This window comes from Pseudopipra pipra, chromosome 1 (genome assembly GCF_036250125.1).
Source record: "Pseudopipra pipra isolate bDixPip1 chromosome 1, bDixPip1.hap1, whole genome shotgun sequence".
NCBI lineage: Eukaryota > Metazoa > Chordata > Aves > Passeriformes > Pipridae > Pseudopipra > Pseudopipra pipra.
The window spans coordinates 16,463,055-16,477,319 of NC_087549.1; the positions used below are offsets into that span (position 1 = coordinate 16,463,055).

General features: G+C 33.8%; 1 protein-coding gene across 4 annotated transcripts in view; it reads left to right on the top strand.

Annotated features, from left to right (window-relative positions):
* The window catches only part of CSMD3 (CUB and Sushi multiple domains 3), a 605,903-nt gene that overhangs the window by 420,019 nt on the left and 171,619 nt on the right, over positions 1-14,265 (top strand). For all 4 annotated transcript variants that reach the window (XM_064646451.1, XM_064646458.1, XM_064646466.1 and 1 more), the window contains 3 exons: positions 1,829-2,020; positions 8,916-9,054; positions 11,195-11,382. In XM_064646451.1, coding sequence (XP_064502521.1) covers positions 1,829-2,020; positions 8,916-9,054; positions 11,195-11,382 — 519 coding nt within the window. The remainder of the gene's footprint in view (positions 1-1,828; positions 2,021-8,915; positions 9,055-11,194; positions 11,383-14,265) is intronic.

A 14,265-nucleotide genomic window follows, 5' to 3' on the forward strand; every position in this document is an offset into this window, starting at 1 on the left:
ATTCTGGGTAAGTATCAGCCCCCATTCTTCTGGAATTGATACCAGCATGTTTTAGATAAATCAGAGGAGTGTTTTTCTTGTTTATGGCAAAATTCAAGGCAGGTAGTATTTAAGTGGGCACAACACAGTTTCTTTCCAATGTGGGTTGCTCTGACTGGCCAACACCAATCAAAAAATGCAGTTTGTCCTGTGTTCTCAGCAGGGAGGGATGCAGATAAATATATGACTGGTTTTACTACTTGCTTCAGTCTAAGTTTATTTCAAGGGTTTTTTTCTTTTACTTCTGATCTGACCCTTTTCATATTTGATGACATTTTATTCCAGTGTAATCTAGATCCAGTATCTTATTCTGCTAGTATAGTGCAATGAATTTAGTAATTTCATATTTCAGTAATATTTTTTTAAAATTAAAACTCAGCAGCATATTTAAAGATATAAACAATAATCATGACCATTGTGTCTAAAGAAGAAATTTTAAAAAATTACATGACCATTTAAAAAAATCATTATCTTTCATTTATTATCCAGTAGTTAACATTTTAAAGAAATATTTCTTTAATGTTTGGGGACTAAGGAGAAAATATTTCCCTTACTTCTGTTCATACTTGATTTTTCGTGAGGATGTTTTTCTGGGGACTTTTTCCCCCTGTAATCAGTATTTCTTATGTGGAAAAACAGCTCCATAAAAAACCCCATGACTTTATAGATCTTATTCTTTTATATTGTGTTAAGCATGTTTTGGAAAGAAAGGTACTTGTGTTTTTGTTTTTTTAAAGAAATAACCTATATAGACCAAGATTTGCTCTTCAAAAAAATTGTAAATATGTAACCCCCACACATTTTGGAAAAATAGATTACTGTCTGCTTTACCTCCCCAGAAAGAGGGCATCTGAATTAAATCTCAGTACTGCCACTTTGTATTTATGTTGCACAGATTGCTGAGCTCAATGGGACTAGTTCCACAGGCAAATCTGACATTTGGTGTTTATTTATAATACGTTTCAGTTCTATAACATAAGTAGGAAATAAAATTTACTTATATAAACATTGAAGTTCTTACCTTTTACGTAAGCTTACATATTTTGGTACATAATGTCTTAAATAATATGTTGATCAGAATATATTAAGTATCTATATATATCTATAAATTTCTCATATTTCCCTTGTAGTCATTGTGATTGTGTGTTGTCTTAGTAATAATCTGTATTTATGCATTATATATAGCTGTCTATTCTATCAGACTAAATCCATGTGTATTTTTTGTGTGATTTCTTTGATATTATTATAAAGGTCTAGCATTGTAGATAAGTCATGTGCAGGGGTATAGATATGAGTGATAAATGAAATTTACTTCCAAGATCACTCCTAAATGTTACACCATACATATATTTATAACATATATATATGTGGAGAATTGAAGATGTATACAAGCGTACTTCTTTGAAAAATCTGAAATTCTTAATCTGTTTTTTCAATTATTTTTTTCCATTATTCGTTTTATAAATCACTCTAAGTTAAAAGTGCAACATGTCCAGGATACTAGGAAATCTTCTACTTTCCTTTTTACATATTGCAGTGCTCCACAGAATTTAAACAAAAATAATTAAAAGAAAAATTAGGCACTTTTAATACCTAAAGGAGGCAGCAAAAATTAATAGTATAAAAGCAGCAGATTTCTCAATTTGGAGGATTTATCAAAATTTTAGAAGCAATTAGGAAAATTTTGAATTTGCAGAGCCTCCTGATTAGAAAAACGTAATGGGGCAAAAATGCATTGAAAAGATTACTTTTTTCAAAAATTTATTTTTATTTTTTCTTTTACTGCTAGGTTCTGTAGCCACTGCCTGCCGTGATCCTGGAGTCCCCATGAATGGAACTAGAAATGGGGATGGAAGAGAACCTGGAGACACTGTCATTTTTCAGTGTGACCCTGGCTATGAACTTCAAGGAGATGAGAGAATAACCTGCATTCAGGTAGAAAATCGGTACTTCTGGCAGCCCAACCCACCAGTCTGTATAGGTATGAAGAAAAAAAATCAAATAATGCTTTCCTAAAAATAGAAATCCTGATGTAATGAATCACACTGCTCTAGGAACTTGCTTTGACGAACATACGAGTACTTCACATCTGAGAAATTATTTTGCATAAAGCCCTGATGGACATAACCAAAACCTTTCCTCTGTAGTTGTTAGTATAATAGTTCTCATCCTTTTCCTCTCAGAACCATATCATTTATACTTTGATGATCTGTGACAGAGAAAACAAGAAGGTCTATGTCAATGACTACTATTCCTGCTAGTCTTGGACAAACATTGCAGGGAGGAACTTGCCAGAGATTGCAACTGCTAGGAGCACTGGTTAGCTTTCAAACACTCTCTTTCCTTTAACAAATTTAATTTGCCCCGAGCTGTTGCAAATAAAATCTGCATTCTATTTTCATATGCATGCATGCACATCACCTCCCCTGTTCAGGCATGGCTGCAGACAGGTGTTTGCAAACATATTAAAGTACTGACTTGGTGTCTTGGCTATTCTACCTAATGTGTTAAAGTGTTATTTTCTCTATTCTTACTCTTCTTACTATGCTTTCCTATGCAGTGTGAGTGTATGGGCTTGAGGACAAGAACTGTCTAGACTATTTGCTTGAAGACTTCAGTAAAGAAATATTTTATTGTTCATCTCTTATAATTCTTATATGTGAAAATATGTATTTATAATACTAACTGAACATCTGTAAGTGTCTAAGTGAAAAAGTAAAATGAATTCCAGGGCTCTAGGAAGAGGCCTTATAGTTAATATATTCTATCATGCTGGCCTTATTTGATATTGCAGGGTTTAAAATATATTTTTCAACTGAAAAATAATTACCCTTTTATAAAGCAGTACTTGCAGTTTTAATCATTATCACTCTTGAGTTGATGATATCATTAAATACGTTAAATGTAAGTGCTCACCTGACATTCTGTCTTTACCACATGTGTAAATATGCATACACTTGTTTTTTAACTGCATGCATCCATTTACCTAATACTGGTAATTTCCACACTTTATGCACAAACACCTACTGTGTACAGAGTAGCAAGAATGGTTATTATGATGATTTATTTGCCCAAATATCAAGCATGAAGTTATCTTCTATTGATTTCCTATAATGATACATTGTTGGGGAATATGAACTGCTAATAGACTAAAGTAGAGTGTGCAAATCTTACCTTAGAGCCGAGAGATTTCAAAATTGTGTGTTGTAGTTCAGTACACCTTGAAGTTCATTGATTTTTTTTTCCCAAACTTGTAATGTACTCGTTAATGTTCTTTCCATGCCTGTAAATCAAAACTGTACGATGCTTACTCTACACATAACTTCAATATCATCATGGTTTATCAAAGCCTTAGGAAAAAAGAAAAATAATTTTAATGGAAGAATAAGAGGTAAGGATAATTCCTGAGGTGTACACTTGCACTATGTTCTGGATTTACTTTATTAGCTCTTTACACTTCAAAGTGTCTTTTCAAAACTCCTTATTATTAATGCTCAAAACTAAAATGTACTTGTTAATTGTTCCTACCTGTGCGAGTGTCTTGGTTGTAACAAAATTTTAAGAACATCTTCATTTTAAAGGTAGTCGCAGTGGGAAAATTACAAAGAGCTATTCATGCATTTGAATGAAAGATAATAATTAGAAACTCTTCTATACTGAAGATATTCTGAAAAACTATAAATTTGAGAGCATGTCTTGCCAAAAGACAGTCCTTTGGCTTATGCCTGTGGTGCAAAAAATAGCTAGATGTTTTCCATTCCAAAGATTTTCTGGAATCAATCTTGTCTAGATAGCAGAATCTTAAATGATTGTGTTTGCTTAGTTTTCTCAGTGACAATATTAAAAATAGTGGCTTGCAAAAAGTCATTTTGGGATTCAGGTTAACTATACATTTAGGGAAGGTATAGACTGTCTCCCAGAAACTTCAGACATTCTTCAGACATTCATTGGCAAATATATTTCTTTTTTAAATTGTGGCTTGTTTTTGCTTGTTTCTGTTGTTTTTCTCAGTAAAAGATCTTGTAAACAGTTAATTCTTGTGGTGCTTTCCTAAAAATGTGATCTATATGACACATTTATTATAAAGTAAAATTTCAGCAGTTATTTCATATTTCATTATGATTATTTAAATTTATCTTCAGACTAGATATATAGAAGAAAATTTTTACAGTTAGGATAGTTGAAGCACTGAAACAGGTTGCCCAGGGAATTGTGTATTCCATCACTGGAAACATTCAAGGTCAGATCGGACAGAGCTCTCAGCAACCTGATCTGTTTGAAGACGTCCCTGCTCATATCAATGGGTTTTGACTAGAAGACATTTAAAGTTCTTTCCAACTCAAACCTTTCTATGATTCTTTATTTAATATCTCTTATTAGAAAAAAAAAAAAGAAAAAACATATGTTCTGTTTGTTTTGTTAAGAAGTAATTAAAAGAATAAATAAATAAATAAAGGACAGAAAGCTGCTGAATAATATTTTCTTGCCTTCTAGAGAAATTAAATAGATTTTAAATAAAAGGAACCCAACTTGTACTTCCTCCCATAGAAAAAATGAATGCTAAGATCAGCAGAGACAGACACAGTGCTTGTTTACCACTCTGTCTACACAGAGGTTTATAAAGAGAGGCTAACATAACCTACGTCTAGTTTTCACTGCATAACACATAAAAATTATATTTTTCATAGTGTATTGACATTTACCTCTCTTTCTAAAGGGGTTGTTATATTTGTTCAGTCTTATGTCTGATGTCCAATACCTGTGAAAGGTAGGTGTTCTTTAAACTGTATTTTCAGAACTGGTCTCTCCTCAGTTAAAAATAAGATTAAGGCACTTAATAATAGCTTTCGACACATTAAATCCAGAAAATTATGGATTTGGAAGCACACGAAAATTTAATTAAAGCACGCAGAGAAAGAGAATGTCTATGAAGAACTTTAGAGAAGATGGTAAAGTGGAAAAAGAAGCATCATGTAATAATATTTTTCATTAGATGGTGTTAACATTCTCAACTTAGTATCTAATGAACTAAAAATTAAAATAACTTGAAATTGATGTATCTAAAGAAAATTCTATCTGAGAGATATTCTATAAAATTGAAGATTTTTTTTTTTGTTTGGTTGGATTTTTTTTACTACTGTTAATGGCATAGCTTGAAATAAAATACATTTTGGCTGTCTAACTTCGTTTACTCCCTGGAGAGACTTTCTGACTATCAGCTAGACCTTGGGACAGTTTAGATGAAAGAATCAGTCTCACTGTAAACAGAAAATGTAACTGCTAATGTGTGTAAAGAAAGAATAAGTACATAAAAAAGAAGTTACTAATATGAAAATATTCTATCAATGAACTAACAGATAACTAAACTAAATCAAGACATCAGGAAAGTACCATGAATGCAGTCATTGGCAGAAAATAGTGTGAAACAATGACATAGCAGTTTAACTTCTTTATATCATCATATGTCCGTTCAAGATACCTCAAAAATATCATCAGACTCATACAGTTTAGTGGTCATTTCAGTGAAGCTTGATTACAGTGAATGACCTAAATATCCTCCTTGGTACTCTTTAAATTTTCATTCCCGAGATATGCAGATAGTGCAACCAGAACTATTAAAGTACTTGAAGGGAAGGAGTCTACAGGGTTATACTGAAGAACAGTAGTTGCAGCTGATGAGCAGCTTTTACGTTCCATACAACCTCACAACTCCTCTTTTGCATGAACTTTTACTTCAACGAGAGAGAAGGTTGCAGAGACCTCTTTTACAGTTAAAGGATGCATATTGTTTTGTAATAATTTCATTTTACTTATTTCAGAATTGTGACAAAAGAATATTAAATGACAGATGTTCCTAAACAATACCAATGTTAATTTTTTGAAGACAGAGAAGTTGCAATCATTATCCTTCTTGTAAAACTAAGTAAATGTTTCATACTAAGTGAAACTTCTCCAGTCTGTTACCTTGTAGCTAATGAAATTTTCTCCGGCAACTGAAAATATCTGTTGATTTATTGTGATAAAAATTGTATTTGGCAGCTATTAAGAAAAACAAAACAAATTGTACTAGACCTGGAAGATATATTTTATGCATTTATTGGTACTATTGATTCATGATATTTTTGTGTTCCTCGAGCAAGGAGTTGTTTCAGCTTCTAACTGTTTTTACACAAAATGATGATTTTGGAATTCATATGACTTTTAATAAAAAAAATGTAAATGAATATTCTATTTTTTTTCTTTTGAGTTAGTTTCAGTATTCATTACTCCCTTTTAATATTAAAAAATATGTAAAATGTAGAAAGATTACACTCATATGGACTGCAACTGTAGATGCATTAATCTACTGAAGTGTTCTACTTGCAGTACTTGAATTCATAAATGACTTGTGATTTAATTTATAGAATCATAGCATGGTTTGGATGGGCCATCTAGTTCCCACCCTCCTACCATAGGCAGGGACACCTTCCATTAGACCAGATTGCTCAAAGCCCCATCCAGCTTGACCTTGAACACTTCCAGGAATGGGACATCCACAACTTCTCCGGACAATGTGTTCCAATATTTCACCACCCTCATAGTAAAGAATCTCTTCCTAAACTTACCTTTCAATTTAAAACCCTTCTCCCTTGTCCTGTCACTGAATCACCTTGTCAAAAGTCCCTGTCCATCTCTCTTGTAGGCCCCCTTTAGGCACTGGAAGCCTGCTGTAAAGTCTCCTGGAGCCTTCTCTTCTCCAGGCACAACAATTCTATCTGTCTCAGCCTGTCTTCATAGGTGAGGTATTCCAGCCCTCTGATCATCCCTTCTCTGGACTTGCTCTGACAGGTCAATGTCTTTCTTGTGCTGGGGGCCCCGGAGCTGAAGGCAGTATTTCTCATGACGTAAGGAAATATTGTGTGTATTTCCCACTAGGTTGAATGATACCTGTACATATCATCTTGTTCTGTACGCATCATCTTGAGTGCCATCACGCAGCACATACAGGACAACCAGGGGATCAGGCTCAGACAGCATTGGTTTATTAAAGGCAGGTCCTGAATGACTAACATGACCTCCTTGTATGACAAGGGCCTTGCTCAGGGAATGTTGACTACCCGAAATATAGTAAAGATTTTGATACCATTTCCTACAGCATTCTCATGGAGAAACTGACTGTTCATGGGTTGAACAGGTGAACTCTTCACTGGGTAAACTACTGGCTGGATGGCTGGGCCCAGAGTCACGGTGAATGGATTTACATACAGTTGGTTGATAGTCACTAGAGTTGTTTCTTGGGACTCAGTACTGGGGCCAGTCCTGTTTAACATCTTTATTGATGATCTGGAAGCACACCTTCAGTTAGTTCACAGACAACACTAAGTTGTGCAGGAGTGTTGATCTGTTGGAGGGTAGGAAGGCACTGCAGAGGGGTCTGGACAGGCTGGATCAATGGGCCATGCCAGTGGTATGAGACTCGATAAGATGAAGTGCTGGATTCTGCAGTCTGGTCTCAACAATCCCATGCATTGCTACAGGCTGGGGGAAGCTAGGCTGGAAAGCTACCAGGTGGAAAAGGACCTGGGGGCATTGGTCAACAGCCAACTGAACATGAGCCTGCAGTGTGCCCAAGTGACCAAGAAGGCCAATGGCATCCTGGTTTATATCAGAAATGGTGTGGCCAGCAGTGTGAGGGCAGTGACTGTCCGCCTGCCCCAGCACTGGTGAGGTTGCATCTTGAATCCTGTGTTCAGTTATGGAGCCCTCACTACAAGAAAGACATTGAGGTGCTGGAGTGAGTCCAGAGAAGGGTAGCAAAGCTGGTGAAGGGTCAAGCCTGATGAAGATCAGCTGAGGAAGTTGAGGTTGTGTAGCCTAGAGAAAGGACAGCTCAGGGAAAACCTTCTTGCTCTCTACAACTACCTGAAAGGTGGTTGTAGTGAGGTGGGTGTTCATTTCTTCTCTCAAGTAACAAATGACAGGATGAGAGGAAATGGCTTCAAGTTGCACCAGGGGAGGTTTAGATGGGTAGTAGGAAAAATTTCTTCACCAAAAGGGTTACCAACCATTGGAACAGGCTGACAAGGGAAGTGGTTGAGTCCTCATCCCTGGAAGTATTTAAAAGATGTATAGATGTGTCATGCAAAATGATAAGTCTTTATAAATCTTATCTAGAATTTTTTGAATAAAATTTTAAGAATTTCTTTCAAAAAAATCTTTAGAAAACATGCTCATTCTCTTGTTGAGGCATGAAGTCTTCCATAAGGAATGCCGAAGAACAAGATTTATTTATACTTTCATTCTTTTTACTATTTATATTTCTGGACCAAAACCCCACAACTTTTAGGAACCTCAAAATCACATAGACAAATGTGGTCTGATTGTGCTTGAAAGCTATTTTATCTATCTCTGAGTTTGACAACTGCAATTATTTTAATTTTTTTTTTAATTTATATTATATCCATCTGGATCTGAGTTAATAGTGAGTGTTGTCTGGTGAAAAGGCAGGTAATTACATTATCGATGTAAGTAGATCATATTTCATAGCCTTTAATAAGTAGAAAGTGGAAAGCTTATCCAGTCAAGTTTTTGAAGTCTGTAGCCAGAGCATTTTTCAAGTTCACAGTATATTCAGAAAAGCCTTGACATAATATTATACAAGCAAATAAAGTGACACAGAGTTCAAAAACAAGTGTTTCACTTAGTAGTATTACAATTGGTCTAAAGCTAAATGTGAATATCTGGGATTTTTTTTGTTTCTGTTAAAGCTTTGTAAATCCTTCAGTTGTTTTTTGTTTAACTTTTGGAGGACATTAAATGTCAGTGAACAGATTGCTGTTACTTGCTTCTTTATTTCTTACCTTCTTTTCTCAAATTCAATCTATTTTTATTCACAGCTCCCTGTGGAGGAAACCTGACTGGCTCATCAGGTTTTATACTTTCACCAAACTTCCCTCATCCTTATCCCCACAGCAGAGATTGTGACTGGACTATCACTGTAAATAATGATTATGTTATATCATTAGCATTTATCAGGTAAACTGCTACTTACTCATAATTTTTAAAGTCATGTTTATAACTTTATTATTGGTGTTGTTCAGGGTATATGTATACTTAATATGACTATCAAACTAATTAGTAATTGTTATCTTTGTTAACAGTCACAACAAATACATAAAATTACTCAATACACAGACCAATGGAGTTGGAACTCATTGCTCCTGTTTACTTAAAAGTACTCTGTTTGCACTAGCTAATGTTGAGGTGGATGGTGCTCAATTTATAAGATTCAATTCCTGAGAAGACAGAATGGCTGGAGTAACTCACTGAACTGTCTGCAATCCGGGATGGTCTTTAATGGTGAAACTTATTGATTCACCATATTTTGTTTGAGACACCAGCTATATAGGCAAAATTTCAAAAGCTGTCTTTAAATTTAGTTTTATTAGACCATATCATTTCAGGATCCTTCAACAAGATACTTCCTGATGTTCTGGTTATTAGGTGGAATTTTTCTAGAATTTTCTTTAATTACAATGCAAGATTAAATTGACCTTCATAGTTCCACAGAGGAACTTTTGTTATATGCATTGTATGTAACACAGGATGCAAATTAATATATCTATTATGTATGAAAACTATGCATTCCAGCTGGGGAATATGTCACAGAAAAGGTAAAAATGGTACTTGTGATGTCCCATCAAATTTAAGTTCTTTTTATACTGGATGTTCTATAATAGTGTCTTTATTGTTCTGATCAGTGCTAATGTGATGACTTTAGTGAGGTAGGTCATATAGTTTTCTGTTCTTGGTGCTCAGTGATATAGTATGTGTTTTAGTGAATTCATTCTAGGGAAATAACTGTTCAATTATATTTACATAATTTATTATTTAATTTTGTTGGTGATTTCAGAATATAAGTTGCTAAGGAACTTTCTATTGTGCAGTAGCACATGTTGTTTTATTTGGTTAAATATTGTGAGCTTAAGATATTTAAGAATATTCTGCTTTTTATATTGTACATTTAGATATAAGAGAACCCCCATTTTAGAATAAAAATAATATTTTACAATGTGACTAAGTATATGAACAGTTTATAAATCTCAAATATTACTACATTAAAATATCTTAAAATCTGGTCAATTGCTATGGTTTTTGACAGAAGCTTAGAAGCTTAGTCTTGGTCAAAGAAGAGTGCATCCTTACTGAGAATTGCTTCATTTATGACACACAGACAATTTCAGGCTGAGAAACTTTGAACACTCTACTAAGTGATGTTAAATAGGCTTTTGAATGGAACTTACTCCAGCTAATCCTTTTAAACTCAAGACAAACTATGGCACTTTAACAATCAAAAGTGTTAACTTTTGCATTTCTTTTGTAAGGAAATATTTTTTAAATAACCCAAATATTGAAAAAGGAGCTCTATGAGGTCTTCAATGCCTACATTTATTTCAGTCAGGGGCTGCTTTCAACTAGAGACAACATAGTTTGGATTTTCATTCTTTCACTAAGTATCTTTTTTTAAAAACATTTTTTTTATACAGGGACAATCTTATAAGTAAAATTGGTTAACTCTCACCCTTAACTTAAAATTAAATTCAAACTTAACTAATTAAGTTAGTTAACTAACCATAATTTCTTTCAAAAGAAAAGATGAAGTTTTAATGCTACATCTTTTTATTTAAACCGATTATAGGCAAAATGCTTTCTGCTCTCAGAGTTAAGGGAAGATCATCCCCTGGCTGTGTGAAAGTGTTTTAGTCTGATTAGAAGCTGTGTATTCTCTACTCTGCAGCTGACTGCATTATATCATAAAGCATTTCTGCAAAGAGTTCCAATGGGTCTACATTGGGTTTTTTTCTAAAGCTTTAGAAATATGCTATTAATTTTTTTTCTATTTAAAAAGTTTTGGATTGTGGGGTGTTTTTTCTGGTTAGCAGCAAACAATCAATTCTAAAGAGAGAAACGAAAAATATGGTATTTCTTTGGTATTTCTTTGTTTTCTACTAAAACACTTCTACAAACCTTTTTTTCTGACAGTGGAGACTTTGTTTTCCTTTTATGAAAACAGTGATAGTAAACTTCAAATTTAAGCTAATAAGAGTGAAAATCTTAAGCAAAGCATATTCTATCTAACATTTCTCTCTCTCTCTTTTTTTTTTTTCTTCTCCAGCTTCAGTATAGAACCAAATTATGACTTTCTCTATATCTATGATGGGCCAGACAGTAATAGCCCACTAATTGGGAGCTTTCAAGATAGCAAGCTGCCGGAGAGGATAGAAAGCAGTTCAAATACTATGCATCTGGCTTTTCGGAGTGATGGATCTGTTAGTTTTACTGGATTCCATCTAGAGTACAAAGGTAAGTAAAATTATTTTTCTTATCTATTTGAAAAGTTCAATGCATGAGTGCAAATTTTAATCTGTTGGAATTTCTTGTAGTTTTCTACCTGGTAATGTTTTTGTTTTGCCTAGGAGTATGATAATGTGTATAATGTTATACTAACTTAAGATAAAGCTTCTAATATGATTTCATATACCTGACACATGATAATGTTGATTGCATGATTCCTTCCAGTATGTAAAGGGGGCTTACAGAAAGGCTGGGAAGGCCCTTATAGTGATAGGACAAGGGAGAATGGCCTTAACCTGAAGGAGGGTAGGTTTAGTTTAGATATTAGGCAGAAATTCTTTACTGTGGGGGCAGTGAGGCACTGGAACAGGTTTCCCAGAGAGGCTGTGGGCTCCCCATCCCTGAAGGTGTTCAAGACTAGACTGGATGGGGGCTCTAAGTAACCTGATCTAGCAGAAGGTTCGCTGCCCATGGCATGGGGTAATGGAACTAGATGATCTTTAAGGTCCTTTCCAACCAAAACCATTCTATGAGTCTATGATTCTATGAACAAAAATGAGACAATAGTTTACAGGTTTCAAAAATAATGATGCAGTGGCAAAACTTAACAGCATATATATGTGTTTTATCCAGAATTTAAAATTTATTTTTATTTGCTATAGTAGGCCATGTTGACCTATGTGCATTTAGGGTCCTGCAAGATGAAATGATGTGCTAGAATCTAGGTGTCCAGTATTGGAAATGAAAAAATATTTTGACTGAATCTTTGTATAATAGACCATAGTAGAGCTGTCTACCTGTCTCAGACAAATCTGTTCAAGGTCATAACACAGTAAAAAGGAAAATACAGACTTGAAAATATATAACCAATAGTAACTTTCATAACTGCCTCTACATGGCTCGAGGAACAGAAATATTTGCTATTAACTAAATACGAAAATATTCAATAATCTGTAAAGACAACGAGAGGGAAAATATGAATGTTGCTGGTATAGACCTCCTTGGTCTTCTTTTCTTCTCCATTTATTCTGATAGCAATTAGTAAAGAAGGGAAAGACTTATGTATTTGCTGCCTTGGCAAACCCATGAAGTTTCCTTATACTTTCCTAAAGTCATAAAATTCTACTGATGTAAAGGAAGTTTACACAGTATAAGCTAGTCCTTAAAAGTTAAAAGGGATATTCCATATGATATGGTGTTGTCTCATGCTCAGCTTGCAAACTAAAGGGAAATCTAAAAGGGACATTATTTAGGAACCAGCTGGACATAGGTTGGTTGGTGGTGAGTAATTGTTTTTCATTAACATAACTTGTTTTTCTGGGGTTTTATTTCTCCCTCTCTCTTTTTTTTTTCATTTTCATTTTAATTTAAATTATTATTATTTCTATTGTTATTTCTAATATTACTATTAGAATTTATTTCAACTATTTAACTTATTTCATTATTCTTATTTCATCCACAAGTTATTTCAGTTTTACCTTTCTGATTCTCTTCCCTATCCCACCGTCAGGAGTGACCAAGCAGTAGTGTGGTGCTTAGTTGCCAGCTGGAGTTAAACCACAACAGACCTTTTTGGTGCTCATCATGGAGTTTGAAAGGTTGAGTTGACTGCAGGTCAACATGATGTTGATGGTGAAAGATTTGTATTCCTGTTTCCTGGCAGCACTTACAAATTTGCTAATACAATCTTATTTTCTCTTTTCGTCACTGGTTCTCAGCCAGACCTGATGAATCCTTTTGCCACCATTTGACATAATTTTTCTCATACTGTAGCGTAGTCTAATGACTTTTTTTTACAAGTTCATTTAGCAGCTGCTTCAGATTTGCAAAAGTAATTTTAAGGTGCTAAGTATTTCAGGCTTTATTTTTCAGAATGGTTATTAAGAAACTGTATTTCAATAGTGACATTGTAACTGTTTAGTCAGCAACTTCAAGAGTCTGTCACAACTATAATTTTGGGGAAAAGAAAATTACAGGGCTGTAACTTTTCCCTAGAGATAATTTGTGCTGTGACAGATCATGTCTTTCCTCAAATTTTGATTTATGCACCAGGCATAATAAATTATTTTTTTCTCTCTATATCTTTTCATGTAGTACTAGTATCTACTTTCTCCAAGAATTTTCTAGAATTATGAAATATTTGGAATTATTTTTTGGAATCATAAATTCAAGAATGATGATCTCACAATATCAGTTGTGAATCAATACAGATATATCAATATTAGTTCAACAAGAAGGAAAAATAATATTGTATTGATATTGTAAAAATACTAGTTATAATCCTAAATTAAATTAAGTTATCCTTTTTTTTCCCTTTCTTTTCTTTCTTTTTTTTTTTTTCCTAAATTTGCTAATTTGGACTTGAAAGAATTTTCAATTTACCCTAAGACCTGCAAGTGAAGGTGTGGTTGGCTTACATAATAATTATTAATATCTGTGTGATATATTTACAGACTTTCTAGTAGATTGCCTCTTTTAACTTTTCATTCTCCATCCAAAATTTTGAATGAATGTAAAAAAAGTTTTAGACACCACACTACAACTAGCTAAATGAATCAATGTGAATATCTAATACCTGATCTTAATGATTAATCATGTGATATAACTATTAATTTTTATTGGATTGTTTTTCATATCAAAAGCATGCTCTGTAGATTATATATGTAAATCTTGATAAATTGTTAACCACATTAGGAGATCTTCAAGTTCTTTTGGAAGGTGTTAAGCTGAAATTTCAAAAGAATTATTCAGTTTTTCCATCTTCAAATGTAAATGCAATGTAATTATTTCTCTCCTCTCAGAAACAGTAGAATATAAAAATGGCCTTAAGGGATCTACTTAGTACATTAGCTTGGCTCTAGTAGTGACCAATAGCTTATATGTGACCAAACT